Source organism: Polistes fuscatus, unplaced genomic scaffold (genome assembly GCF_010416935.1).
Source record: "Polistes fuscatus isolate 324 unplaced genomic scaffold, CU_Pfus_HIC Scaffold10, whole genome shotgun sequence".
In the NCBI taxonomy this organism is placed as follows: Eukaryota; Metazoa; Arthropoda; class Insecta; order Hymenoptera; family Vespidae; genus Polistes; species Polistes fuscatus.
The window spans coordinates 1,286,513-1,313,967 of record NW_025112998.1 but is presented as its reverse complement, the minus strand read 5'-3'; the positions used below and the strand labels follow the sequence as shown (position 1 = coordinate 1,313,967).

The 27,455-nt window shown below is 33.7% G+C and overlaps 1 protein-coding gene across 1 annotated transcript in view; it reads right to left on the bottom strand.

Moving 5' to 3' along the window:
- The window catches only part of LOC122526141 (discoidin domain-containing receptor 2), a 147,765-nt gene that overhangs the window by 22,135 nt on the left and 98,175 nt on the right, over positions 1–27,455 (bottom strand). The window contains exons 7-12 of the mRNA XM_043649350.1: positions 12,569–12,716; positions 12,037–12,216; positions 6,248–6,387; positions 5,770–5,977; positions 5,101–5,256; positions 1,747–1,922 (exon numbers count right to left, since the gene is read on the bottom strand). Coding sequence (XP_043505285.1) covers positions 1,747–1,922; positions 5,101–5,256; positions 5,770–5,977; positions 6,248–6,387; positions 12,037–12,216; positions 12,569–12,716 — 1,008 coding nt within the window. The remainder of the gene's footprint in view (positions 1–1,746; positions 1,923–5,100; positions 5,257–5,769; positions 5,978–6,247; positions 6,388–12,036; positions 12,217–12,568; positions 12,717–27,455) is intronic.

Genomic DNA, 27,455 nt, shown 5'->3' with positions numbered 1-27,455 from the left:
TTTAACAAAAATAATGAAATAATATCTCTCTCACTTCCTCTCTCTCTCTCTCTCTTGAATATAAGCGAGATCTAAATTTTGGTCTAACGTTTAAAGTGTTGTTACCTATTAGCGTGTTCATGATATTCGCAAGGTAATATCCATTGATCTTGAAATGGTACTTTAAAGTTAGGCCTCAGGCAAGGACCGTCAGAAGCAGCAGCAGCCTTGCCGAAGGGTAGAAGAGTCTACGGGGTTGTTAATTTCCGTTTTAGGAGGAGCGTCGAAGGAATCAGCCAGTGTGAGATGCCACAGCACACCGTTAAGATAAGATAACCACTTAGCCATTGGGATTCTATGCGAGTCTCTCTCTCTCTCTCTCTTTCTTTCTCTTTCTCTCTCACACTACCCATTTTTGTGTTTCTCCTCCTAGCTCGTACATTTTCATTTTCTTTTTTCTCTCTCTCTCTCTTTCTCTTCGTTTTCGTTCGAACATCTCTACAATCACCCTTTCCCCCCCTACCCCCACCCCTGCCACCCTACAACCCCAACCTCAACGTCGATTTTTCTTCTTCCTCTTTGTACTCGTATACCAGTATGCTTACACTCGCATAGAAGCAACTCTTGGTTGGTGGTTGGTTGGTTGGTTGGTTGGTTGGTCCCTTATGTACTTATCTACACGTTCCTCTTTTCCCGTTAAAGCTATCTAAAGTCCTGTTCTGACTTCCTGACCTCTTATGGCCGATCATTTCGTCCTTGATGGCTCGATCAACGCGTTAACTCGAACAACAACGATCGAAAACTTTTTCAACAAAGAAAGAATGGGACTCTCCTTTATCGTTCATAAAAAAAAGGGAAACAAATTCTAACGAAATATAATAAATATGAAATATTCATTTATAAATATTCTTCGTTAATTATATATTATACAATTATTAATAATATTCAAATGTAGTTTGATTATATTCATTGGTATTTTAATATCTACTCTTAATATGTAAAATATGAATTATATAATTTAAATACGTTGATTGTATAAAACAAGTTTTATAATATGTTTTTTTTGTTTTTTTTTTTATACAGATCACAATAATTACACGAACAGGTATATGTAATTTCGTTCGTAATTATTTTATTGACGTTAGAAGAATTTTCTACACTTTTCCCTTAAGTTCAAATTTCATCTCATCTGGTTTATTTTTGTTGTTGTTATAGATGATTTTATTTTTGTTATATTTTTTTTCAATCGCGTTGTTGTTGCAAAAAGCAAGAGAAATTTATTTCTTTAGCAGCTTTCATCGATAAAATATAGATAGTTGAGGTAGTTTTCATTCATTCATTTACTCTTTACCAGATCAAAACGATATCGGTTCGGTATAGAACTTTAGTTTACCGTTTGTTCATTGCAAGATATTGGAACGTGATAACGGCCGTTCAGGAAAAGTATTTCGAGAGTAATATTCCCAGTCGCCATTCTCTATTTGTGTGCACATCCTGAACAAACTTTCTAAGGTTCCTATTCTCGATTCCCAAAGACACAAGCAAACGCATTTACTCCGACAAAGTTATCAAAGTAGATATTCACTTTTGTCGTTATCTCGCAACAAGATGATAATTACGATGACGATAATAATAATAATAATATTAATAATAATAACGCGAAAGAATTACTTTGTTCTTTATCGTATTTTTTAATAAAGAGATCATTTCGAGTAATTATCATATTATCTAAGTTAGAAAATTGTTTGTTCGTTAAAATAAGTTTACCTTTAGATCGGCCTGTTGATCGTAAAATGTTGAAGGTGCTAATGCAGCTTTGAGTCTACGGTTCCGATAGAATATAAACATGATAGCTGCCAAAAGCATTATGATCACCGTTGTTAAGATTCCGATGACTAATCCAACGAATTGTTTAGTCTCTGGCTCTTGTTTTTTATCTGGAACTGAAATAAGTATATTGTAAGTTTAAGTAGTACGAGTCGATATTTAGTCATACTTGTTGCACTAACGATTTATCTTTCGTAACGTAATAGTATAATATTGTTAATTAAACATTTTATACCATTATTTTAATCGTATAACAATAATAATAATAATAATAATCTATTATTTAAATACATTTTTATTTTTATAATAAATTAATACTTCGACTGGGGGAATAAAAATAAAAATGAATAAAATAATATATGACGTTGTTTCGTTTATGCAATGTATTTCTCAAGGCTGTTGAAAACACATTTCGTTTTCTAGTCCGACGTTCTTCAATAATTCTTGATAACGTTTCTGTTCATAAACATGAGATACGTACTGCAACGTAGGCTATGGTTACGCAAATAAACGTAAATAAACACGGACAAGTATGTTATATTTCTAGATGCATCGATACTCAATAATGGGACATCCTACGCCTACGTGTGTTTAGTAAAGAATAGAATTTCTACCTGCCAGGTATTCTTTCTTTTTACAATTTTAGAATATCTAAGAATAAATATAACCGTCAAATAAAATAATAATCTTATAAACTAGACGTTATCTTATTGTCATATTCGATTACTCGAATAATAAATTATTATTATTTTTATCGAATATAATTTTAATTGACGATAAAACCATACGAAGAGTTATAAATAAAACCACGCGAGTTGATCGATGTATTCATAGAAAAATTATATAGAAATAGAAAAGAAAAAAAAAATAGATAAGAATATTTTTAAATAAATATCAAAGAGAAACACATAATATCGGTAATTTTCCTTATGACCATGGGATAGGAAAGTTCAAACGTATTATATATATATATGGAATAGATATATCTAGGATGATGCTCGTTTATGCTAAGGCACATAAATTTATGTGCAATACGTATACGAACGGTACATACGTACTTATAAAGCCGTCACATCACACAAAGTGGTCACCTAACGCATAAGGCTACGCGTCCTATTACGGTGGGAAGCATCGTTACAAGCAGACCCGCATAATGCACGATAGGACGATAATGATGATTGTGCTGGACGCGAAGCTCACAACCTATACTCCGGTTGAGCGGCACCTTGTCGATCGATCGATCTGATTACAAAATGTTCGGCCTATCCTATGTACTGTCGATCCAACTGATTTCATCCCCGGTTCTATCTATGTATGTACTTATATATATATATATATATACGTATGTATGTATGTATGTATGTATGTATGTACGTATGACGAGAGTAAGTACTCTATTTCAACATATTTCATGTCGTACCTTTATTGAATTTTTTGTTGTTTAACCTCCCTCATAAAAACTTGGCTCAGGTTAACTTGAATTTTTCTCACAAACGTCACACCACCGTTTTAGATAAATGAACACGTCGTATATAGTATTTTTATCTTTCTCTTTCTTCCCGTAATTTTGATATTTTTTTAAACGATACTTAATGTCCGATGATACGAAACAGAAACAATAATAAAAATAAAAAGTTACAATGAATGATGATTTTTTTCGTAAGCGGATACATTTTGTCCGTACGTTAAGTAGGATTAAGATTTATTGTGCAATTTAGTATTAGCGTTAGAAAAAGAAAAGAAAAATAAAACGTAAAAGGGGGAAATTATAGCGAAATGATTAAAACGAATTGAAATTTAACTTAAATTCGTACCTTTTCGCCTTGCTGCCAAGTGTCGAAATAAAAAGAAAATAGGAAGAAAAGGAAGGAAATTAAAAAAAAAAAATAAAGAGAAAGAAAAAGAAAGGAGGAGGGGGAAAAATGAAATGAGCCCGCATTTTCGAGAAAGGAGAACTTTCGCGATTGGTAACTTCATTTCCCTTTAAGTTATTACTACTCCGGAGGTAGGTGAAACGAAGCCTCTTTTGAAGCTTTTGCAGTGCGTCGTTTGTTAACGTTACAGCCAGCGCGAAACGTGGCTCGGTTCCGAGAAAAGCGTGTCGTTACTTTTCTCCTTTTCTAGTTTACCTCTTTCTCCTATTTTCTTTCTCTCGTTTACCCCCCTTTCCCTGCCCTTCCTTTCCCTTCCTTTCCTTTCCTTTCCTTCCCTCGTACTTTTCCGCTTTTTACTCGCGTATTATTACACGAACGGATGAATACTTTTACCCCGGGTGCAAATATGGAGCAACGTGTAATGAAACATTAGACATGTCATACTTAAAATGAAACAATAGAAAGAGAAGAAGACATAGAAAAAAGGTCCACTTTGATTTTTCATTCTCTTCGTTCATTATTTCTTTCTTTCTTTCTTTCTCTCTCTCTCTCTCTCTCTCTGTCTTCCACATTTTCTTTTCATTTTTAAATAAGAAAACTCCTACTTATTAAATTCACTTTAGAGATTTCTTTTTTATTATTTTTCTTTTCGGTTCTATTACAAAGATACCAAGGATGGGAAATTGATAAAGAAGGATAGGAAAATGATAAAGATCTTGTCTTTATTTTTCTTCCCTTTTTTCTTTTCTCTTTTCTTTTTTTTTTTTGTTTTTTTTTTCTTCTTTTTTTTTCGAGAAGAAAAACTCGCGATGGAAGATATTAATGGAAAACTTTGATCTTTTTCTCTTTCCCTAGCTATCCTTTTAAAAAAGTTCGAAGGACACCGATACTAACGGCTGAAGAGACTGTCAAGGAAGAAAGTCGAGAAAGAAATTAATCGTGCTAATTGGCTGTATAGTTTCCATCGTCAGTCGACCTTATAATAAAGAGGGAAACAACCAGGGAATGATTCTCCTCTAGCGTGTTTTTTCCTAATTTCCAAACGATTTCCTTGTAAATTTAGCAATTGATTTATCTTTTTCTTTCTTTTTTTTTTTATTTCAATCGAATAAGACTCGTAACATGTAACGCGGTATTTTCTTAATAATTAACTTGTTATACGAAATTACTTGTATTACGAATTTCAAATTAATCATTTGTTTTTTGTTTTCTTTTAATTAATTTAAAGATTTCTTTAATATATTTTCTTGATAATTATCGGCTGGACATTTTCCCTACAAATTGTATATTACTTATTTTTATCTAACTGCATACGTTATCATAGCGCAAAACCTAGTAATATTTTGCTTGTTAAACGTTCGCGAAAAAGCATAAGAGTGTATTCAAAGAAACAATGCTTGATACCGGGAAAAAAACTCACAGGCGTTATCGTTGTTTTCCTCCTTATTAAAAGTGGCCTTCACTTCGTCCCTTTGCAACGGACCCTCGTTATTCTGATAGGGGCTGCCAGTCGCCAGTACAATGGAACTTTTGTTCTTGGCTTCCTCGTCGTCAGTGTTGTTCCATTCTGAGATAACTGCACACATCAACAAGATTACAATTAATGATATTCGTCCAAGCGATAAAATGTTTCTAGTAGATATTTTCTAGCATCGCTGTTATACAAAGGGTTACTTATAAAAAAAAAAAAAAAAAAAGAATTATTATTGTAAAAAAGTTTAATCCACAAACGTTAAACTATATACGGGAGTAATTAATTATACAAAAGATATATTACTCCTAGAATTTTTGACATAGAATAAAAACAACTATTTGCGATTAACCAATTTTTAGGACTTGGTTCTAATTCAAACAAATTGTTGATCGGTGCAGTTTCGGGCACCCATATACCCCTTAAAAAATGGGCTACATGATCTCAACTTTTTTAGCATACTTTGTAAACTTGTTCTTACAATGTCAACTATTCGTTATACAGATTTTCTCGACCATTGATAATGAATAAATTCAATTACCGAATATTGCTGATTGTTTTTGATATTTGAAAATGATTATAATATGTATATCGAATTCGTTTAAGGTGTTGTCTTACCTGATTCAAAGATTACTTCGCTGAGCATGATCCACCTTGCCGCGAAATATAGTTGAAGCTTTAGAAAACGAGCGGCACGCGAGTGAAGCTTTATTGTAACTTCGCGAGCTTGTTCCAACACCAGGTCTGGTATGTAAGAGAAATGGACAGGTTCCCCGTTAAACTGGTTTCCACCAACGCCGAGATATACCTTAGCGTATGAGAATACCTACGAAGGTTTCAAGCGTGAAATGCCAGCCGTGTTAGAAGACAAAGAAGACTTTGTTTGGCTTGACGCGTTAAAGCACCAACGTCTTCGTTTAAACAGAGAGTTTCTAACTCGTATTTTAAATTAATCTTGTATATTACAACGCACACAGATATGAAGTGATAATAATAATATAATAATAATAATAATAATAATAATAATTGAACGAACAGATTTTGTTATTTATTTTTTGTTTTTTTGGCAGACAGAAAATAAAATAAATAGATTTACCTGCACGTCTTTGGTAAAATAATTGTTCATATGCAGGTGAATGGCAGTGAAGTTTCTTGAATAATCGAATTCGAACGTTATCTCGACTGGTTTGCCCAACATGTTTGGCGTGTCGTTTTTCCATCCTACCCATTCGTATCCTGAAAAATAAAAAACCGAATGAAAAAGAAAAAGAGATAATAAAATATCAGAGGAAATGAATAATAAAGTCTATTTGATATCAAACCGAACGACGACTATCGTCGACTAACAGTCGTTAATTTTATTTACTTTTTTTTATTCCGATTTTATATTCGAAAAATATAGAAAATAAATATATATATATATACAATACATACACATTTATTATCAATTTAGAATACTTTTAAAAAAGTACTCGTTTTTTATTTTTTTTTCGATGCGAGACAGGAACGGAACTGTCAATTTAGCCGTCTCTATGAAGTTAGTAAAAAAAAAAAGAAAAAAAGAAAAATGTAGGATGAAAAGAAAAGTGAGAGAGAGAGAGAGAGAAAGGGGAAAAGGGAGGGGAATAAAAAAAAGTAAATTTATTGAAGCAACCCAACGCATCCCTTCCCGATTTACCTTCCACTACAGTTTCGTCCCGGGTATAGCGTTCCCTGAAAAGTATTATATCCGATAATTTTATCGGTGCACGTACCAACGAAAAATGAAACGTCTCGCGTGATCGTAGCGAAGTGACGGCTCCTACGTGACGCGAATTTGATCGCAAATGGATAACCGCGTTTTCATTATATTGTTGATTTAATTATGAAACTACGTTCTCTCTCTCTCTCTCTCTCTCTCTTTCTCTCTCTCTCTGTACGCCAGGCCAATGCGAGTTTTCATCTCGATTGAAGATTTAGCGGTATCGGATGACGCGTATAAAAATTTCTCTCTCTTTTTCGCATACACATACACACAATAATACATATATATATATATAATAGTTGTATATATATTCGTAGATTCATACACATCGACGCGCATTCGTTCGCGGAAGAGCTATCATTTAAAACATTTACTCTTCAAATTTAACAGCCATATAAAATCGAATTAGTTTTAAAAATAAATTTTCTCGAGGTGTTCATTAAGCATCCTTCGATCTATATATATATATGAGCCGTTTATTTTGAAAGTGGTCTAACTCCATTTAACCTTAAATTGAGATATTTAAAGGTTTGCGTTTCAATGCAATTAAAAATATACGTAAAGAATAACAATGAGTTATGTTGCTTAAGTGTATCTAAAGGTGTTCAATTTACAGTTCCTATTAAAATAATGGCAATTATTAAGTAAATAATATGCGTTTTCTTACCAAGAATAGAGTTAGGCCACTTTCAAAATTAACAACCAGATTCGTTATAAAATTTGAAGGAACCGAAGTCCATTCAACATAATTTAAGATGCTTCAAATTGCGAAAAAACAATACTTATTTTATTTTACATATCTTTATAACACTTCAAAAACATAAATTATGCGATTAAAAACATTTTTTACAAACATAAATTACAAAACAATTTTTTATTTTTTTTCATTTTGTTTATGTGAAAGGGGTTTAAAGAAATCATGATGTTCCGGTGGTATATATCGTAATAAGTCAATTATGTCCTTGAATTTTGCGGTTGTAATTTGTCTTATAGTTTTATACAGTCAATACAATATTTTCGAACTTTCTTGTCTACCCCGACGTGGTATTAAATTCAGGACTTTCAAATTTTCGTTCTCATTCATCGATGTCTTATAGAAAATTTTATACGGTTCATTTTTGACAAAACGCATCCAACATATTTAAATGTATCGAAAAAGAACTTTTTACAAACGGTAACTTTTCCGTTTTTAGTATTTAACAACTATCTAAAACTCCAATTTCTTGGCGAGCCTTTTCCGTTCTTTTGACGTCTTCGTTTCACAATTTTGCGCACGATAGCTTCGTAATGCAATATATTTTGTTTATTAAAATCTCCCAAATTCCAAAACTTCTCAAATATATTCTTTCTTTCTTCTTCTTCGTAAGTATAAATGGAGTTAGGCCACTTTCAAAATAAACGGTTCAGTGATTCAACTAACTCTGAAAACTTATGTGTCCAGAATTACCGTATTTACCGTATATATATATATATATATATAATATATTATATATATTATATATATATTATATATATATTATATATATACATATTATATATATATATATATAACTGTAATATCAAATTATAACGAATTTATTTAACGTCATATCGGTACACTTTCATTCTAATTAAACGATGGATCTCATTTAAATTTGATAAGTCGTAGTAATAAAATCGTTCCGTGTTAAATGACGTCCTAGATTTTCTAACAAAAATTGAACACAAAATGTTGGAAAGTAGTACTAGACGCGATTTCGTTTCTGGGGTTTTCTCCCCGTTCTTTCTAATTTAGTACATTTTCATCATTATCGTTGCCGAGTTAGTTCACTCTCACGTGACATCTACCAGATACTAGCTCTCTTTGTTGTAAAAACAACGTAACTTTGAATGCAAGAGTTTTCGTGGCACGGAACAACCACAAAAGCCGTTATTGCGCTTGCTCTTTTGCCATTAGATTCCTTGTACCAGTTGCGTACGCATAAGAGGGAAAAAAACACGTTTTTCCGACCTACAGAAATACACGGGGATTGAAAATGAACTTGCAAACGACTCGACAAAACTCAACGTTGAAAGATAAAAGTAGATTCTCTCTCATTATTTTCACTTGAAAGAGAGAGAGAGAGAGATGATATAAATATAAATATTTATATTTAACAAATATATTCTTTTTTTTATTTATATTTAATCTCGAGACCTTGATTTTCATTTCGATATTCAATTTTTTCCCTTCGTATTAAATGTAACGTCAATGTGATACGTTATTCATTTAGAATTGCTGTAATTTTATCGCGAGATACGTAAATAGCATTAATTAATAAGAATACATATTTTAATTTGTTAATAAAAAAAAAAAAGAGAAATCAAGAGAGAACAGAATTACCGAGTCCCGAGTTTTTTTTCCCCGAGTTTAATTTGCTTGCAAAATGTTTACCTTATCGGTGTTAATATTTTCATTATCAGGTTTTGTACCCGTACGGTGCAACGGGGCTAATGAGTTTAATTAATAATGAGCTTAATATACTGCAAATGATACAAGACAAAATGAAGCTTTTAATTTACGATCCTAGACGACGAATAAAGCAATATCTTGGCTCTTTGTTATAACTTCGAGTTATTATAGGAAGGAAAAATACCATTAGACCTTTTACTCTGTCTTGCGTTACTCATCTTCGTTATACTTTCTTTCTTTTTTTTTCTTTTATTATATATATTTTTTATTTATTTATTTATTTATTTACGTTAGAAAGTTTATTAAATGTTTTGAGAAATTTCAATGGTGTCGTAGTTTACGTGATGCATGTGCTCGAATCCCTCAGACAATTCGGATCGTTCTTCGACAAGAGCTCATCCTTCAGTTCCTTCCACCCTTCGTTGAGAATATACCAAGTCCTTGGTTCTTCTCCTGTGTGTTATATCGCTTTGACTTATCCGTCTTTCATATAAACCTCCATAGAGTCTTTACTACTACTACTACTACTACTACTACTATTGCTACTACCACTACTAGTACCTACTATTACTACGGCAACCATCCTTAATATTGTCCCACGAGTAAATAGTTTCCAGTTTCCTGTCGTCGCTGCCTTCGTTCCCTATCTACCATCAATTCTAAAGCTTCACGAGGGTCGTAAGATAAGCAACAATGTTTAGGTGTGTCTAATGCTTACTTCACGATGATTCTCCACCTCTCTGTCTCTTTCTCTCTCTTTACTATTTATATTTTTCTAAAGAAAATTCTCGTCAAATTCAAGAACTCATCAAATACGATGATCAAAGATAAATTACGAGGACAAAAACAAAAAATAAAAAATTTCGTAAAGAAAATTAACGAATCGTGTGTTATATAAGCTAACGATTATTTATATTTTATTCATAATTACGAATATATTCTGTTAGACGATTAAGTCTGATCAAAGTAATCTTATTCATTATCGAACTGTTCGGTTATGAGAGTTGGTTTAATGGGGGATTTGAAATCTTTGGGATTAAAGGAGTGTACTTTACCTATACACATATAACTACGTACAATTATAATAGTAATAGTAATAAGAATGTTGGAATGAAACGTAAGAAATATAATGTTTTATTTCGATTTCAAATAGAATAGGGAAGTAATCTTCTTGGGTTTCTTACAGGTTGTGTTTCTGAGGGACTCGAGTATCTTACACGTGGCATTGCCATGGGTTTAAAAGTTTAGGATATGGGGGAAGAAAAGTGAAGTAGATGCAGACAGTAGGAGGTAGTAGGGCGGGGAGGGGGAGGGGGTGGGGGTGGGGGGTTCTGGTAGTACTGTTACTGCAACTGCGAGATGTCCCTTGGCGTAAATGGAAAGACACAAATGTATCCAGAGAGCGGATAAACAGGCAATGCGGCTTGCAGACTAGCTGGTGCTTCAATATAAATGTAAATTGGGGAACAGATTCGAGTGTGCCACCACCCGCGGAACACGTTTGGATTCGAGGGTCCAAGCTTTTCCTTCCTTCCTTCCTTCCTTTCTTCCTTTTTCGTTGCGATGCGAAGACTATTTTCCCTAGCATAGAATATTTGCCGTTCTCGAATCTCCTCAAACGCACCTGTTATCGATCGGTTCCAAAATTTTCTTCATTTTTCTTACTTACGATATTTAACGAAAGACGTTAAAATAGTTTTGTTCATAATTTTACCACCTTTTTGTATATTTTTTTAATTATCATCATCATCATCATCGTATATCTCGATAATCATTGGTTTCGAGTTGCAAAATATTTTTTGTTATATTATCCAAATGTACGTTTGATAATTGAGAAAGAAAGAAAGTAATGTAAGAAACAAAAAAAAATGGTAAGAAAATATCTCTAACCACGTTTTCTAGTTTTGAATAAATTCTAGATGATCGGAAGTAGTAGTAGTAGTAGTAGTAGTAGTAGTAGTATCTATCTATCTATCTATCTATCTTATCCCGAATATAATATACGCTGAAGTTGAGAAAGAGAAGTAGAGAAACTTTAAATGGAGATCAAATATTACAGAGAAGGAATGTGATGCAAAATTCGATGATGAAAATGAAGGAAATTTCTATACCCACGTATAAAGGATTATTATTATTAGATTAATAATGATAATGATGGATTATCATACCCAATATAATTTTCTATTATTCGTCTATGCGGTATATAATAATAACAATAATAATAATAATGTTAAAGACTCTTTTGATCTAACTTCGATAGAGAGAGAGAGAGAGAGAGAGAGAGAGAGTTTCAATACGAATAAGTTTATTATTTCACTATATAACATATTTTAGAAAATTTCATTAAAAACTATGATTATTAATCACGAGAACATACACATTTATACTTGGATAGGTGTCTTACGCGACATGATAAAATCAGTGTCCACCCTGTATAGCCCCCTTAAAAGCAAGTAGCAAGTATATTCAAACATTCTCTTTCACTCGACTTATCTTATACACTCAAAGTAAGCTTGAGATCAGTTAGGAGATGGATGAATGATGAGTGAGAGAGTAAAAGATAGATAGAGAGAGAAAGAGAGAGAGAGGAATAGAAATAGTAACTCTTGAATCATACTAATTGTAAGACGTCTCTATCGTAATAATCTGGACACAATCTAACGGGAACCGTAATCTTATCAAGCACGAAAGGATCGGCTTGAGGTCTTACCTTTACCGTTACCACTGATGTCCAATCTGAAGTTGTCAGGACCTTTCTGACCGTCGACAAGTTGACCAAGTCCTCCGGAGAGGTAACCCCCTTCCTCGCTACCGTCGTAAGTTCTATCAGAAAGGTCAACTTCCGAGCCCCTTTTTATTCCTTGAGGCATTGAATACGAGACCAGACCCTCTAGAAGAAAATCAAAATAAAAAAGGAAAAGAAAGGAAAGGAAAGTGAAACCCCCTTCCCGCAACCACCCCCTCCACCCCGCGTATATTTTAGCGTTGATCATCGTGTTACGTTACTTTAAATGTAAGAACGAACATTTATCACATTTCTTTTAAAAACCACCCCTCCTCGCTCATCCCTAACCTCATCCTCCCTGCTTGCTTGTTTTACGATAGGATTATATTTTCTTGTTTCTTTTTTTTTTTGTTTTCGCTTTGAAACCGGGAAAAAGGGGAGTAACTCGAATAAAGATTATTTATTTATTTATTTTTTTTTTCTACTGGCTTAGGGTGATCGCATAAATATTACTCACCGATCCATGGGCAACCGTAAAGCTCGACGCGCATGCACACCATGCGCATATGCGACGTGTAGGGTATGAAACGAATTTTCGTAGCTACGATGGCGGGATCGAAGATTTGTTCTTTCTCCGTGTACGGATTATTGTTGCCTGCTAGGAGCTAGAAAAATAAAAAAAAAATGCACATAATTAAATAATCAAATCAATTGGATGGTAATTATTTTTTATCACGTCGAAATATTACGTAAAAAGTATTCATTTAATTAGATAATCAATTGTTAGAGAACAAATGATCGAATCTGTCTTATTTTTACTTTGATAAATTATCTCTACTCGTTGGACGTTTGTGTGTGTGTGTGTTTTACTAAAAAATAATCTCGACCGAAAAAAGTTCATCGTCAATTCGCGAGGCTTATTAATTTCATTTAACAATCGAAAATCGTTGAATATGGTTTTAACGAAACAATATTATTAACAATAGAACAATGTTACGAACGGTAGCAAGAGAAACCTACGTTTTAGGTTGTACTAATGTTAAACTGATGCGCGTACGCGAGTTGGTAGCTTGCTCGATAGTGCATGTTTACAACGTTAAGAACGAATCTCTCGGGTTTCGAGTACCATTTTCCAAATCCGATTAGTAAGAAGAGAGTAAGAGAGAGAGGAAAGGCTAAAGGGAAAAGGGTTTGGGGGTGGGAGTGGGATGGGGGGTGGAGGAGAAGTGAACACACAGTGGCCCGTAGGAGAAACTCCTCTAAATGTAAATGCAAGTGCGTTAAATTTTCCAGGAAGCAGCATGCCCACTCTTGTACTCTACTTCCGCATTCACATCTCAAACCGAATTTGGCGATACGATGGCGGATAATCCGGACACGTTTGTTTCGCGAATACATTGTGATGTATATGACACATACACGAGTAGTATATAGGAGTACACACACACGTTTACACGCGTGTTTGTACGGATAGATAGTATACGTTGCTATAAAACGTCCATGAATATTTCACGAATTGTTCACGATTTAACATTAACGACGGATAACAATAACCAACCTTTCAGCCAATTGGGTCTTTCCATTATATATCAATTTTATATTATATAGTATTATGTAATTTCTTTACATATTTTTACGTTGCATTATCGAACATTTTTTTCTTTAATTGGATTTTTAATTGGATGTATTTGTTATTTTTTGTTTTTTAATTTAATGAAATTTAAAAATTGGTGTGTAGGAAAATGAGTTAGTTAATCGCGTTGTTTCGAAGTTTAACCGACGTGTTTGCGATTACGATATGAAATATTTAGAAGATAACGTGGGACAGTTTATAACTATTTTTTAAGATTATTAGAATTTTTTTTTAAACTCACGGTTTATTTATGTCTTAAATGGAACTGTTTTAGTTTTCTTTCTTTTTTTTTTCCTTTTTTTTATACCGAGTAGGACCCAAGGAGGATCAATTAAATCCTATGAAATTTTGTCCCCTCACGTAAATAATATCTAACGATCCTGAAGGACGTAAACTCCTAGGTACGTTTAAATCACGAGAGATTATTTTTAATAACCCATTCTGTCACGTTAATCGTCCGCAAGGAAGAGAACAAAAACAGAGAGAGAGAGAGAGTGAGAGAGAAAAGGGTAAAAAGAATGGGGAAGGCAAATAAAATAAAAAGAAAGTTGAAAAAGAAAAACAAAATTGTGTAAAAGCCATGAAATAAAAATCAATTCGTTCGATCGGATGTAATAATTATACTTTTATTTATTTTCATTATTCGTATTTTAATTTAATTCGATATGTATAAACGAGATGATCAATTTGTTAAATATTTATTTATATATTATATATATTTATATATATTAAAATATGAACGAATTAAATCATTTTAAAAATTTATTGAAAATTTATATGAAAATAAAAAGAAAAAAAAAAGAAAATTATTTAAACGATAGGATAATTTTGGAAATGGTAGAACAAGGGTTAACGTCTAGACACGTGAAATATAATTCTAAAATTAAACAAAAAACGAAGAGTATTGTATTTGCTTCTTTTTTTCTTCCCCCACTTACATCAGGTGGCGGAGGGCTGGGCAGGAAAATTTTTATCTCCGGCTACGAGATGCAACGAGGGAATATCAAGAGGGAGGAAATGGAAATGACCGATCCTGGTCTAAGTTTTTTTTAACGATCGATCGATCGAACGACCGATCCTGGTTTCCTCCAACTCTCTCTCTCTCTCTCTCTTTTTCTGGCATTCGCGATGTCTGACGATATATTAAATGGATTCGTGCCGTTTCCATGAGACTCGACGCTCGCCGTTTTTCTCGTTTACGAGGCGAGAAAGAGTGAACGCTCAGCGGCAATTTATCGGTTCACGGATGCGTATCGTGCTTGGCTATCGATGACGATGCACTAACCGTGTTCCTCGAGATATTCTAGAAATACATATATGTAAGCGAATGCCAACACAGGATACGATAGGATACGATAGGATTATTCGAAGGATAAAGATCGTACTTTAACTTGACTTATTCGACGTTATCCGACAATACGCATGAGTAGTTTATTCAAATTGTGTGTGATCATATTCTCGTTTTAATTTATATATATATATATTAAATAAAAGATTATATCGAGTATACAAGAAGTTCTTACATCTGATTAAGTTATGAAAATAAATGTAGGATTCGTGAAAAAAATTGGGCCGTTAGGACTGACTGGACAACCGGGATTCGAACCCGGATCTTCCGCTTTTCGGGCGACTGCTCTTTAACCATTGAGCTATCCAGGGTCTACCGTCCAATCTTTTTAAGAATGCCTATTTAAGTGTTTGGCTTGGAGACGCTCGCATCCCACATAAATGAAAGAACTTTAATATTTAAATATTAGACAGAGGGAAAAAAAATGATGTCGATTCTCGAATAGAAAATCGGTATCGCGGCTTAGAAATCAGGATTCTCCGTACTTAATAACGATCGTTACAATTTTTCAAGATCGCGATCGGATCTGTAAAAGTATTTTTCCTCGAGTGGAAATATCGTTTGCATCGAATAACGTTTACCGTATTATCAAACATCCGGAGAATCGGTGAAGCAAGTCTGGAAAAAGAAAAACAAGAAAAAAAAGAAACAGAATTTCTGACCGTAGCCACAATCCAGTAATTTGGATACGCTTTATAACGTTTCTACCGTATTTATCGAAAAACCGGTTAAAAAATAAAAGTAGTAGTTGGATGGAGAAATGCGATTGGAAAACCATTTCGTTTCGGATAATTTATTTGTAGAAGATAGATGAAAATGTTAGCGATTTCCGGTTAAAAAAGGGTCATAGAAATTGTCTATGTGTATCTATGTGTATACGTTTATATGTATATCGGTCGAGCTGGCACGAAACGAGCCAAACCAGGGATGTATTACAAGTGCGAGTGGCAACTGCGACCGCGAGTATGACTATCCTGTGGTACAACGTGCTGGAATACGAGCCCGGCATGGAATATACGCGATAGGAATAATTAATATAGTCATAAACAAGGCTCGCCTTCGGTTTTGCTCTACGAGAGAGAGCGAGAGAAAGAGGGAAGAGAGAAAGAGCGTGCTCCGATATCGTTCTGCCTAGACATAAAATTGATATCCCGAACCCTATGCACAGTGTATACTCGAAATATACTTTGCTTATACTCATACCTTCCTTCCCTAGATCGTAGAGACTTGATAGATGACTATCATATGTTTTAGATCGGGTATCGGGAACAATAGAGTAAGTAATTCATCGCTTTAGAAACCTACACGTGATCGATCTTCGATGAAACTTTTTGATAGAGTTCGGTTACTACAAGAATGAACAATTTTGTTAAACATTGTTTCATTATAATCGTTTTCTATGATAGTCAAATTATACGGGAATGTAATGGGTCGATAATTATTAAATAGGTCAAAAGTTCTTTTTTTGCTATTTAAAAATAGATTATTCTTTTCTCTAGGAACACTTTTTATTCGAGTCGTAATATTGTTGATCTAATTGCAATTCGTTTCATTTTAATTTAGTTAGTTTTATAGAAAAATTTCTCTGTCGAATTATTTCTTGCGAAGTATGTTACATTTAAAATAATTCATTTTCATTGGAATCTCTCCAAAATAAGAGAGAGATATTCTTGCTTCCTAATATAAATCGCCAATGCGTTACGTTTAATGTACCATTCGAGTGATTTAAGCAATGATTAAGATCGACATTTAATCGCACCGACATCGTGATCAATTTTAATGGTCCATTTTGGTCTCTTTCTTGTCGTTGATGAATGATATTTACGTCATTGTTGAAATTTAAACGAATGGAACGACCGTGCGTACTATTATCGGAAGACAATGGAATTCATCGGCTAATGTAATTAATAGTTATATAGTATTCTATTACGTGCTGTTGTTATAGGATACTGCTTTGCGTGTTTTCATTGTTGTTACGTTTCGTATACACGCAATAAAATATAAAACGAAACGTTAACGGAAAAAATATATATTACCTATAATTATATATATGACACACATTTTTATATTTTATTATACGAATTATATTTTATTTATTTTCTAATATGTGAATTTTTTTTCTAAAGATGGGGATAATAAATTTTTTTTGTACGAACGAAGAATAAATTTGATTTGTTATTATATTATATAAGAATGAATTGAATGAACAGAAAAAGAAAGAAAAAAAGATATAAAAGTAGAAACGAATTTGTGGATTTAACAGATAGAAGAGGGTGAAAGAAAAAATAATAGTTTAACACAAGGATAACTCAAGTTGGTTCCGTCTATAAAGAAACCTTTCTTATATCCGTACTATACTTTAACTTAGAATGACTGAAAAATAGTTCTCGCGAGAGATCCCAAGAAGGTTAGGAGGCACGATCGAACGTATTTTCGTTCGAGGGTTTGACATCTTAGGAGAAAAAGTTTATACTCTTCTCTTTCATACTTTTTTACCATCAAGCTTTCGCAAACTCGCTTAAGATCTTCACGACGTTTCTGTGCCTCTGTGTGTGTGTGTGTGTGTGTGTGTGTGTACTACAAACTTTTTTCTAATATTGCAAATCTACAATATTATCATTATTATTATAATTAGTATGGGGGAAAAATAAAAATTGTAATATTAAATTCGACCAATTAAAACAAACACGGTAGATAGAAAAGAAAAAAAAGAAAAACATACGAAACATTATTAACAATTACATTTATAATTGAGTATACGGAGAACAATTATAATTGTGCAAACGAGGAGAAAATTTCTATATTGTAGGGTATAATCTTCGAATTAAATTGGAACGATAAAGTTTGTTCCTTAGAGTGAAAGATAGAAAAAAAAAAAAAAAGAAAAAGAAAAAAAGAAGAAAGAAATTACAAGAAAGTAGCGTATTATGGCAAGTAGTTTTCCCGTACGATAAAACTAAGATCGTAAACGGGAGTTTTTCGTCGTTAAGATATAGGGTTCTTTCTCGAGGATTTATGTTAGATAGTATCGATTAAACGATTGGTAATTTTGCCCGGAAGGTAGCCCGGAAGGGGTAGGGAAATAAGTGAGAAGAGTTTTTAATGCAAGTTTAAGGGGGTTATTTTTTTTCTGTTTTCCATCTCTCTCTCTCTCTCTGATTTTATTCTCATATGGTTTCTCTCTCTCTCTCTCTCTCTGTCTCTTTCCCTCTTTAATACTTTTAGAAACAGCAGAGTAGCAGGAACGAGCTTACGCGGTGCCACGAACCGTCCCATTTCCGGTACAGCAGCGTCCATACCGGGCACTGTGTAGGCAATTACTTGGTCGGAGGAACGAAGTAGCGGAAAGCCACTCGCCTCTAATCTGTTTGTGGTCGAAATCACGTTCGCGCGTTTCGCTAATGAAGAACCATTTAATTTTAACACCTTTAGTACTCCATGCTGAGAAAGCTCCTTTCCCTTACTTTCCTTTACTTTCCTTTCCAACTTACTTTTTCATTTTGTTTTTATTCCTTTCGTTAATTTCCGTCCTTATACTTTTGAAATATTTGAACAAGTTAACGCGATACACCTTAAGAATTAATGGGAATTATATATGAGAATACAAATATGATATTAGAGATTAATCGTTATATGTTTTTTTAAATATTGTTTTCTTTTGAAGTTATACTTCTTTTGGCGCGTTGGGGGAAATGTAATGGGGAGTGATTTTGTTCCGAGCGTCTGAAAAACGACACCATGAAGTTTGTCGGTATTTACGAGGCGCGGCATAGCGATTTCAAGTATACGGCATGAAGTTGTCTTTTCTCTTCTTCTTCCCCCCTTTTTTCTCAAGCGGGTCACCCATCCAAATACTAATCGTACTCAGCGCTGCTTTTCTTAAATGATCGAGCAAAAACTAATGCTGTAACCGCGCCATGGCTGTTGATGCGTGAAATAATTCGATATATCTCTCTTATATTTAGTGTGGACTGATGTCTATATTTTGATATTTTCTTTTTCTTTTTTTTATTCTTTCTTATATATAATAATAATAATTATTTTTTTTTAAGTTATTTCTTTTCTTTGAAGTTTTTTTTGAAGTTATTTTTGAGGTTATTGAGGTTATTTCGTTTGGTACGACAAAGAAGTATAACTTCTTACGTGCGTATATAAGTACACACACCAGTTTTTTTTTATTACTTAGACTATTACAAATACTATCGAAAGTGGTCAGAATTATTTAATTTTAACACCTTTAGTACTCCATGCTGAGAAAGCTCCTTTCCCTTACTTTCCTTTACTTTCCTTTCCAACTTACTTTTTCATTTTGTTTTTATTCCTTTCGTTAATTTCCGTCCTTATACTTTGAAATATTTGAACAAGTTAACGCGATACACCTTAAGAATTAATGGGAATTATATATGAGAATACAAATATGATATTAGAGATTAATCGTTATATGTTTTTTTAAATATTGTTTTCTTTTGTTTTATTACTTAGACTATTACCAATACTATCAAAATTATTTAACTTTATACCTTTAATATTACCTTTAATACTATTAATATATAATACTTTAATATTACCTTTAATATTATTAATATTATATATATTAATTATTAATTAAGATTTAACTTTTACACCTATATTACCTTTAATAATTTTTTTCTTACTTTCTTATTTACTTATTTACTTTTTATTGAAACATGTTAATGTGATACCATATACGTATAAGAGATTTAATATAGGAACATATATATATAGAATAGTTGGAGAAAAATCGTAACATTCTTTATCATTATTATCCCATACACATAATATCGATAAATGAAAATCGATAAAGGATAAACTAACTCGGTCACGAACGGCTTTACTTTCTTCCCCAAGCGGATATTATCCAAGTTGTAGGAAAACACGTGTTGGCGAAGCAAGTTTTATCTTCGTTTTTTAACAAATATATCAATGATTTTTCTAAACGTGTTACAAATCGAAACGTTATCCCATAATATTTCTTTTCTCAAGATACTCCGATAATAATCAACGAGAAACGAATTTTTGTTCCACCCTCGATGTTTCTACGATTGTTTCTTTTTGTTTTTTTTTGTTTTGTTTTTTACGTTTAGATAGATGTTAAAAAATAAACGATGATACTGTAGTCTATTTATTTCTATTTCTTTTTATTATTATTATTATTATTATTATTGTTATTATTACTTTTTCTTTTATCTTTTCTCCTCTCATCGGACGTTTCAACTTGAAAAAGAAAAGGAAAAAAAAGGAAAAAAAAGGTCTTCAAAGTTAATTCCTCTTTCGCGGCACGTTACTCGAAGCTCGTTCTAACGAGCGATTTTTGAAGAAGAAGAATAAGAAGAAGAAAAAGAAAAGAAGAAAAAGAAGTAGTAGTAGTAGTAGGAAAAAAGACAGGATGAACTACGGAACGTAGTCCCCGTTCCTTCTCTCTCTAAATTCCTTTTCGAATCAAATGGTACTTATTTCTTCATTCGTTTTCTACTTCCACCAACTATCAGCTTTTTTTTATTCTCCTTGATTTCATATCAAAGTATATCAAATATATAATGAAAAGAAAGAAAAAAAAAGAAAAAAAGGAGAGAGAGAGAGAGAGAAAATAAAGTTACGGAATGGAAAGATGTGTTTCAGATCGGTTTTATAAACTTTCTTGAAAGCAACACAATAAGGAGTTCATTCGTAAACAATTCTCTCAATCGAGTACATTTATTTCGAATCAAAATTGAAAGATATATAAATAAAAATTCGTTCGATCATTTAAAAAATAAAACAAACAAACAAACATTTAAAAAAAAACTGGTGTGTGTACTTATGTACGCACGTAAGAAGTTATACTTCTTTGCCGTACCAAAACGAACATAACCTCAATAACCTCAAAAATAACTTCAAAAAAAAATTCAAAGAAAAAAAATAACTTACAAAAAATAATAATATATTATATATATATAAGAAAGAATAAAAAAAAGAAAAAGAAAATATGAAAATATAGATATCAGTCCACACTAAATATAAGAGAGATATATCGAATTACTTAGTCCACACTATTTACTTTATTACGTCATTACGAATTACTTGACGCGTCAACAGCCATGGCGCGGTTACAGCATTAGTTCTCGCTTCGATCATTTAAGTAAAGCAGCGCTGAGTACGATTAGTACTTGGATGGGTGACCCGCTTGAGAAAAAAAGGGGGGAAGAAGAAGAGAAGACAACTTCATGCCGTATACTTGAAATCGCTTTGCCGCGCGTCGTAAATACTGACAAACTTCATGGTGTCGCTTTTCCAGACGCTCGGAACAAAATCACTCCCCATTACATTTTCCCCAACGCGCCAAAAGAAGTATAACTTCAATAATACCTATTGTTTATTAACGTATGTATTTTATTTTCAGATCTAAACGTAATTAGATGAAACAACACTCACGGTAATCGTTTGCCGATCGTGAAAAAAAATCGTTTTAATATCCACTTTGTGCGCAACCAACGTGGAATAATTAAACCGTGGTATAATCTTGTTTGTTTCTATCTCTCTCTCTTTCTCTCTCTCTCTCTCTTATTCTTCTTCTTCTTTTCTATTTTTGTTTTAATTTTTAATTTTTTCACATAATAGCAGTAAACGTTCGCGATAATGACCGTCAGACGTAATGACCATTTTGAGTATGGTCTCTGTAAGCAGTGCTATCTCGTAATAACCGGAACATCTTTTCACGGGTTTCCTCCTCCTGGCAGCAGCAACTATCGCCATATTGCAATTTGAATTTCGCTGAAATCGTCGGAAAAAGGCTGCCAGACCGGGAAATGAATATGTTAATTGGCTCTGGAATTGGCTGTCCCTATCAGGTGATTGATTAAAATTCGATACGTCCTGTGCTTCCGTTAAGGCCAAGCGTGATGGAGTTGAGTAGGGGTTGGGGAGGGGAGGTAGGTGTGTGAGGGTTGAGGGAATGGTTTTAAGGTAGGGGAAAGGTGGGGAGAGGATAGGAGAGACAGTCGTTTCTCTCCTCACCGTTCTACCCTTTCACCCTTCGTTCGTTCCTTCCTTCCTTCCTTCCTTTTACTTCCCTTTCCTTTCCCTCTTTCGAACCGCCCCTCTATCTTACCCCTCCCTCCATCCTCCTCCGTTTCAACGGTGCCACTCGCGGAAGTTACTTTGTAGATAAACGAGATTGAAATTTCGATGGAAATTACCGGTGATACCTGTGGACTTAGACGAACTGTCGCCAAGTCAAACAGGGAACGAGGACTCGTCGATTAAGCACCACCACCACCACCACCACCACCATCACCACCATCACCACCATCACCACCAATACTACCACTATCACCACGTTATTCCTTGCGTGGCGTCACGGTATTCGCGATGTTAACGATCCTCGGAATAACGACGTGGGTTAAAGTGCCGTATCGATATTCAATGAGAAGCACGCTCGTTACCTATGGCCCGTGAAATAACACCCGTATCTCTTTCTCTACCTGTTTAGCTATCTTTCTCTCTCTCTCTCTCTCGCTCTCTCTAAATGCTGTTTATCGACACGAAAATCCGATAGAATTCCGACGTTTCTACTTGTGCCGATCGTAAACCCAAAACAAGCGTATCGAAAGCGTCAGCATATGCTAGCTATTGCAGTTATCTTCCTAGTCATTGAACGTTGATTAATGAATGATATTCGTTCGGTTTTGGTGTGTATGCGGTTTGTTGTTTAGCTATCGGTACTAATTTATTCATTACGATATATTAGATACGTGTTTCTTTTCTTTTGAAAATTAAATTAATTCTATTGGACGTAATTATTAATTATGAATTATATTTTTCAGATATTTATTATAAATCTGGGCAAACGAAAAGATCTCTAATCGGTTTTACTTTCTTACGATTATTTCGTACTTGTTGTATTATTTTAATTTTTGTTTTTTTTTTCGTATATTTTTGGTTATACTAACTCCGATCTCTTCTTGAACTTTTAATCGTTCTACTTCGTAACTTAATGTTTCCTATTTTCATCGATACGACTATGATCGTATCGATATTTTTACACTTGCTACTTCATTCGGTGTCACTTTTTGAAACGTTTTACTGTAATTATTATTGGTTTTATTGCAATGTCTGACCATATTTCTGATTTTTTCACTACTTATTTATCAATATTTACCACGAGAGTTATTAAATCATATTATATGATAAATCGTTATTATTATACATACATTAATATTATTATTATTGTTATTCATCGGAAAATATGAATATATTATATTTATATGAATATGCAAGATTTATAATAGTTTTATTTAACGTTAAGTCTTTAAGCAGTTAAAACAGATACGCACAACAGGTACATTTGATAGATGCTCGAATACTCTTCTCTCTCTCTCTCTTTCTCTCTCTCTCTCTCTCTATAGTTTACGTTATGTGAAATTTTAATACAATGGGAACTTTTACCTATGGGATTTAACGTGTCTCGAGCCTTTGGGAATGTTATCACTGGGGGAGTGAAGGGAGGAGGAGGAAAAGCATGTCTTGTTTTCCATAAGCAGCAACACGAAGCTTCTACCTTGCGTTATGACTTTGTTGGCGTGGAAATGATAAATCCGAAAGCGTGAAAATTAACGAGCTTTCCTTCGCGCCAACTACTCCACACGCCTCTTTCTCTCTTTCTCATTTCCTCTCTCTCTCTCTCTCTCTTTTTACTATTTCATTCTATCGTCCTCCGCCAATTACCGGAACTTTAACGAATACTTCAATTTTACACGAAACCGTCCGTCCTAATTTTCCTACTACTTCTATCTCTCATATGCTCTTCCCTACCTTCCACAAATGTGGATATACAATTATTCAAATAGAATTATTTCTCTGCTTTTTTTTTTTTTTTCAAATCATAAAATGAAAACACGAAAAAAGAAACAAGTTAAAATTTTCAAACGCATCGAGTTACAAACGTTGAACGAATTTAATCAACGTGATTTGGAATTCGATAGTTTAATTAATCATCATTAATTTCGATATATATATATATATTGTATATTATTTTTGGTAAACGTGAAACGTAGCAAATACTTGATTGGGGAGAAATTTGGGTGGGACTTGGGAACAGGACCTCGAGGTTCTGGTGGATACAGCCTTTTTCCATTCAAGACGGAAACAAAAAACTAACAAATGTTGAAAATATTTATACGTTGAAGGTGTTGAAAGTAGAGCATAAGGTTCTCGTTTAAAATTAATTCAACGGGGAATATGGATTAAAGGTAAAATTTGTAAACCTTTGATAGATTTACCGACTTCGATGTATAACAGCATATTTGATAGCAATATTGATACTATGGAAATCTCCATACGTATTATATGATCTAGCGCGTATCAATTATTTATAGCAGAGGTAATTGAACAACTCCGATATCAAATGTAATTTGAAATCGATTCCGTATCAATTACAATCGTGATATATAAATGAAAATGAAGCACGATTGCGGAACGTATTTTTCATTCGATCATAATAATTTGTGGGATAACGAATGTTACCGCCAACTTGCATTTTAACCATTAATACGAAGATCAAATGATATTTTTAATATTCGCGTGTTAATTTTTACATCATACATATTAATCATAATGTATCATAAATTAATAATGATATAACTAATTCGAAAAGAAAACTGTTGACTTTATTGTAACTCGTGTTAACGTAAAACCAAATAAAATACGTTCATCTGCATGTAATAAACAAACCAAACGTGATATTCTCTCTGAAACAGTGAATTGTTATTTTATCATTTGCATCAGCAAGATTGAGTTATAATCATTTAATATTCATAGAATCACCGAGTTGATTTTCATGTTGTTTACTGTTCCCGTATATCTACTTATACAATTCAGATTGAAAAATGATCGTTCGTTTAAATTCATATCACTTGAAAAATAATTCATAGATATTACGTGAGAATAACCCGAGTAATATTTCGCATTAAGGGGAATGAACAACCCCAGAAACGAAAGAATCTAGAGGAAAAACAAAAAAACAACGAAAAGAAGCAAACAAACAAACAAACTTAACGAATTTAATTAGAAAACAGAAGGCAACGGGGTATTGCCGAACTATTTTAACAACAACACTCCGAACTTCGTATTTATTAATTTTCAAACTCGACACGTATATGAGCATTGTTGTTGAGAAATTCCAGACGCGGGCCAGACGTTTGGAACGGAAACTCTGTTGAGGCAACTTTCGAAAGGAATGGTTCTAAAGTAATGTAAAAAAAAAACAAAGGGGTCGTGATGAAGGAATGAGAGGGAAACGTTAGGTGAGGGAATGATGGAAATAGAAAAGAAGAAGAAGAGAAAGAAAAAGAAAAAGAAAAGAAGAAGATGTCCTTTTTCAACCCCCTCCCCCCTCCCTCCAAAAAAAATACACACACACATACACAGAAAGAGAAAAGAAAAGAAAAGAAAAGCAAAGAGTCGGTCGCCTTGACGTTTCTTTTCCAACTGTTGAAAACGTTGGACTGGTGATGTGAGTTTAGCATTGAGAAAAATGCTTGCGGAAGGTTCGGGTCACGTACGACGACGACGAAAAGGTGATAACGTAGTCTTCCTATACTCGGACGTAAAGAAATGCGAATGTGGAATAGGAAAGATGGGTGTGTGTATGTATGTATGTATATGTGTGTAAGTACACACGTCTACTACTACTACTACCAACTAGAACGATATATCCCACAAGCGAAAACCCCCTACAGTCCAAACCCACCGTTCCCCCACTTCATCCTCCTTCTTCTCCTCCTCGTCATTCCTAACTCTTCTCTCGCTCGTTTATTCTCCCAACCCAGTATTCAAAGCACAAGTAGAGTAAAAGGAAAGAGCGCGTGCACAAAGATCACATGCCGCCCAGATTGAGGCTGCAGGGTAAACGTTCGTGTTCCCACCCTACTACTACTACCACTACTACCACTACTACTACTACTACTACCCCTCTGTTCACTTTACTCAACCATCTACCACCTTCCATCTGCCATCGTCGTTCTCAGAGGCCCCTCCTCCCCTCTCACCGACTCCCGGATATCTTCGTCGGTCTTTCGCTTTGAGCAGATCTGCGTGAAAATGTGAAGAAAGTCTGGGGGGCGTATAGGTGGGGGTGGGAAGGAGAGGGGCCTGGCACACGGGGGTTTCTCGTTCCAGGAATAAACGAGATACCAAGCCAAGCCTGTTCTGTTCCGTGCTGTGCTGTGCGTTCGTCGTTGCTTTCTCTCTATGTCTACTTTAAAAGGTTTCTATCTTTCTATCTTTCTTCGTGTAGGAATAGTACACGCTTACGTTGAAAGACGTATTCTGTATATCTACGTCTGTATACACGTATACGTTCGGTTAGGTTCGATATAATATACATAGATAGGATGATACGTATGCAAGGAAATCATCAGTCGTACGTAGGAAATATCAGAAGATTTTCGATGACAACGATTCGCGATTGATGGAAACATATCGCGATCTATTTTTACCAGTAAAGCTTCGTTTCCATAAAATCGTTCCTTTTGAGTATTCCGTTACGTCATCAAACGTACTTTTCTCGTATCTATGTTAAGAAAAAATAAAAAAGGGAAAAAGAAAAAAAAGAAAGTAAGAAATTTTATTTAAATTTTATATTATTATTTTATCGAATGGCGAGTTGTTTTTTTTTCTTTTTAATATAACGAAATTATTAGGAATTTCGTTTGACTGGAATACGATTAAAACGATTAATTGCCGAGTTTGAATAAGTTACACAATAAATTCTGTATCTAAATGAAGTTTTTATCTTTAGATTACAATGCAAGAAACGGTAACGGAATTTCGTGAGAATGTTCAACGTATTAGTATTCCACTCTCGAGGGAAGCTTAATTGAATTTCGAGGCAAACGAAGCACGATAATGGTAATAAATATATGATAGTGTGTGTGGATGATAATATAATAATATAATAATATAATATAAATACAAAATGTGAATTTTGTGTATAGATTTTCTAATGATAGGAGGATATATGAAAAATGGACCCCCCTCCATTCCCCGTTGTTACGATTGATTATATCCATATCCCTATAGAATTTTTTTCAACGGGAATAAATGCACACGCGCATCCCTTCTGCCTTCATTGTGTTTCCATTAAAGTTCCATTTACAAAATGTTGGCCCGGCGATTGGCTACGAACAAAAGGTTCTTGTATTCTCTCTCTCATCCCTTTTCCCGTTTTTCTTTCTTTTTCTTTCTTCCTTTCTCTCTCGAATCGATATATTTATATATATAACAGATGAATTATTTTTCATAGTTAAATTTTGTGACGTAGAAATAATAAATATTCCCAATCGATTCGTCAAATTAGTTAACTACAATTCCGACCTTTTCCGTTTGCGCGTGTTTCGCTAATAACAACCGATTCGGTTTATTCGA